The 3,591-nt window shown below is 69.8% G+C and overlaps 1 protein-coding gene across 1 annotated transcript in view; it reads right to left on the bottom strand.

Annotated features, from left to right (window-relative positions):
• The window catches only part of LIMK1 (LIM domain kinase 1), a 7,630-nt gene extending 5,245 nt beyond the window's left edge, over positions 1-2,385 (bottom strand). Inside the window, exon 1 of the mRNA XM_059829493.1 lies at positions 2,324-2,385. Coding sequence (XP_059685476.1) covers positions 2,324-2,385 — 62 coding nt within the window. The remainder of the gene's footprint in view (positions 1-2,323) is intronic.
• Between the last annotated feature and the right edge of the window lie 1,206 nt (positions 2,386-3,591).

Below are 3,591 nucleotides of genomic sequence, written 5' to 3'. Positions count from 1 at the left end.
TATGGGGTACAGGAGCAGCGCAGGGACACAGAGGGGCGCAGGATGGGGGACTGCAGGATGGAAAGGGGTGTGGGGGTACATGGTGGGTGCAACGGGGGATATGGGGGTGCAGGGGGATATGGGGGTGCAGGGAGGGAGGTGAGGGACGCGGGGTGGCTGCAGAGGCACTGGGGGTGTGAGCTCTACGGGGGTGTGGGGAGGGATGAGGGGTCCGGGGGGTGCAGAGTGAGTGGGAGGCACAGGAGGGATGTGGGGGTGCAGGGAAGGAGGCATGAGGGATAGGAGGTGTGGGGGGATATCGGGGTGCAGGGAGGGAGGTGCAGGGTGTTTGTGGGGTGCAGGCAGGGATGCAGGCTGGATTGGGGCTGGGGTGCTGGGGGGTGGGGATGCAGAGGGCTGCAGGCTGGAGGGGGTGCAGTAGGGGGGCATGGGGTGTGCAGGGGGAGATGTGGGGGGGTGCAGAAGGGGGATGGGGGGGTGCAGGGAGGGATGCAGGCTGGATGGGAGGTGCGGGGGGACATTTGGGGGTGCAGGGAGGAATGCAGGCTGGATGGGAGGTGCGGGGGGACATTTGGGGGTGCAGGGAGGAATGCAGGCTGGATGGGAGGTGCGGGGGGACATTTGGGGGTGCAGGGGGGATGCAGGCTGGAAGGGGGGTGCAGGCAGGGATGCAGGAGGGGATGCAGGCTGGACAGGGGATGCAGGGGGAGATGTGGGGGTGCAGGCAGGGTCGTGGGCTGGACCAGGGTGCAGGGGGGATGCCAGCTGGGTAGGGGTGCAGGGGGGGATTTGGGGGTGCAGGGGGGATGCAGGCTGGACAGCAGTGCAGGGGGGATGCAAGGGGTGATGAGGGCTGGATGAGGGGTGCAGGGGGGAGATGCATGCTGAACAGGGGGTGCAGGGGGAGATGTGGGGGTCCAAGCGGGATGCAGGCCGGAAGAGGGGTGCAGTGGGGGATGCAAGGGTGATGTGGGCTGAATGAGGGGTGCAGGGGGATACAGGCTGGACAAGGAGCACAGGGGGAGATGTGGAGATGCAGGGAGGATGCAGGCAAGGATGCGGGCTGGACAGGGGTGCAGCAGGGGATGTGGGGGTGCAGGGGGGGAAGCAGGCTGGATGGGGGGTGCAGGGGGAGATATGGGGGTGCAGGGGGGATGCAGGCTGGATGGGGGGTGCAGGGGGTGATGTGGGCTGGATGAGGGGTGCAAGGGGGGATATGAGGGGTGCAAGGGGGAATGTGAGAGTGCAGGGGGGGATGCAGGCTGGAAGTGGGGTGCAGGGGGTGATGTGGGGGTGCAGGGGGGGATGCTGGCTGGATGTGGGGTGCAGGGGAGATGGAGGGGGATGCAAGCTGGATGTGGGGTGCAGAGGAGGATGCAGGGGTGCAGGGGGTGATGTGGGGGTGCAGGGGGGGATGCTGGCTGAATGTGGGGTGCAAGGGAGATGGGGGGGATGCAAGCTGGATGTGGGGTGCAGAGGAGGATGCAGGGGTGCAGGTGGTGCAGGGGGGGATGCAGGGGGTGACGTGGGGGTGCAGGGGGGGATGCTGGCTGGATGTGGGGTGCAGAGGAGATGCAGGGGTGCAGGGGGGATGCAGGGGGGGATGTGGGGGTGCAGGGGAGGATGCTGGCTGGATGTGGGGTGCAGAGGAGATGCAGGGGTGCAGGGGGGATGCAGGGGGGATGTGGGGGTGCAGGGGAGGATGCTGGCTGGATGTGGGGTGCAGGGGTGGATGCTGGCTGGATGTGGGGTGCAGGGGAGATGGGGGGGATGCTGGCTGGATGTGGGGTGCAGAGGAGATGCAGGGGTGCAGGGGGGATGCAGGGGGTGACGTGGGGGTGCAGGGGGGGATGCTGGCTGGATGTGGGGTGCAGAGGAGATGCAGGGGTGCAGGGGGGATGCAGGGGGGGATGTGGGGGTGCAGGGGAGGATGCTGGCTGGATGTGGGGTGCAGGGGTGGATGCTGGCTGGATGTGGGGTGCAGGGGAGATGGGGGGGATGCTGGCTGGATGTGGGGTGCAGAGGAGATGCAGGGGTGCAGGGGGGATGCAGGGGGTGACGTGGGGGTGCAGGGGGGGATGCTGGCTGGATGTGGGGTGCAGAGGAGGATGCAGGGGCGCAGAGGGGGATGCAGCGGTGCAGGGGGACTGCGGGGAGGATGCAGTCTGGATGGGGGGTGCAGGGGGGATGCGGGGGTGAAGGGGGGATGCGGGGGGGCTGCAGGCTGGCTGGGGCGTGCGGGTGAGCCGGGGGGGGCCCAGTGGCGCCGGAAGCGCTGAGTCAGTCGGGGGTGGGGGGGGGCCCGGGGGGTGGGGGGGGTCACGCACCTTCGTCCTCTCCCATAGGCTCGTCCCTCCAGGTGCAGCACAGCAGCATCAACCTCATGCAGCCGCGCTGCCCGGCGCCGCGCCAGGCCCTGCCCTCGCCCCGGCCCCGGCCCCGGCCCCGGCCCCGGCCCTGCCGCTGCGGCTCCGGCGGGCGGGCGGGGATGGCCGGGCGGGAGCACGGCGCCGGCGCGGCCGCCGCGGGGCGGGGCTGGGCGGGGGGGCGGGACCGGGGGGGCGGGACCGGGAGAGTCGAAGGGGAGGCGTGGCCAAGGGTGGGGCGTGGTCAGGGGGCAGGTGGCGGGGCTCGCGGGTGAATGAGGGCGGGGCCGCGGCAATGGCGGGATGCGGCAATGGCGGGATGCGGCGCGGCGGGGACAGGCGGAGCGCCGGGGCTGTCACCGTGGGCAGGCGCGGGTGTCCCCAGCTACCCGGGCTGCCACCGTAGCACAGGGCACGGGCGTCCCCATCGTCCCCCAGGCTGTCAGTGTGGTGTCCCTCGGGGTCCCTGGGCTGTCAGCACAGGGCAGGGCATGGATGTCCCCACCGATCCCGGGCTGTCACCGTGGACAGGGCATAGGTGTCCCCTTCATCCCCCGGGCTGTCACTGTGGGGCACGACATGGGTGTCCCTCTCATCCCCCAGGCTGGCACCATGGGACAGGGCACAAACCTCCCGCTGGGTCCCTGGGCTGTCGCTGTGGGATGGAGCATGGACATCCCGGTCATGCCCTGACCTGTCGCCATGGGACAGAACATGGATGTCCCCCTCGTTCCTGAGGCTGTCACTGTGGGACAGGGCACGGCCGTCCCCCTGGGTCCCCAGGCTGCCCCCTCACCCATCCCCTGTGTCCCAGGGCCGTGACCGTGTAGCCGGGCAAATGGCACCCCGGACCAAGGACACAGCGCGTCCCCAGGCTTGAGCAGAGCCATGGGCGCAGGACAACGGGGCAGTGTCACCCGCCACCGCCACGGGGAGGGGGACAGGGACACGGGACGGAGCCAGAATCCTTTAAAAACTTGTCCTTTATTAGTCTGTCGGAAGCGAGTCCCTCTGTATAGGGCGTCCCACCCAGTTATAGCAAAGTGAGTAACATGAAGGGACGGAGCCCCTCCCACCCGCGGCCCCCCCGGGCCGGGGGGAGCACGGGGACTGAGGGGGGGCCCCAGGGCGATGGGGACATCCCCCCCTGCAGCCCCCCACCACCGGGACCCCTTTCCCTCCCTCCCTCCCTCCAACATGGGGTGCCCCTCATCCTGCCCACCCC

Source organism: Gavia stellata, chromosome 25 (assembly GCF_030936135.1).
Source record: "Gavia stellata isolate bGavSte3 chromosome 25, bGavSte3.hap2, whole genome shotgun sequence".
Taxonomy (NCBI): domain Eukaryota; kingdom Metazoa; phylum Chordata; class Aves; order Gaviiformes; family Gaviidae; genus Gavia; species Gavia stellata.
This window is presented reverse-complemented; position numbering and strand designations above follow the sequence as displayed.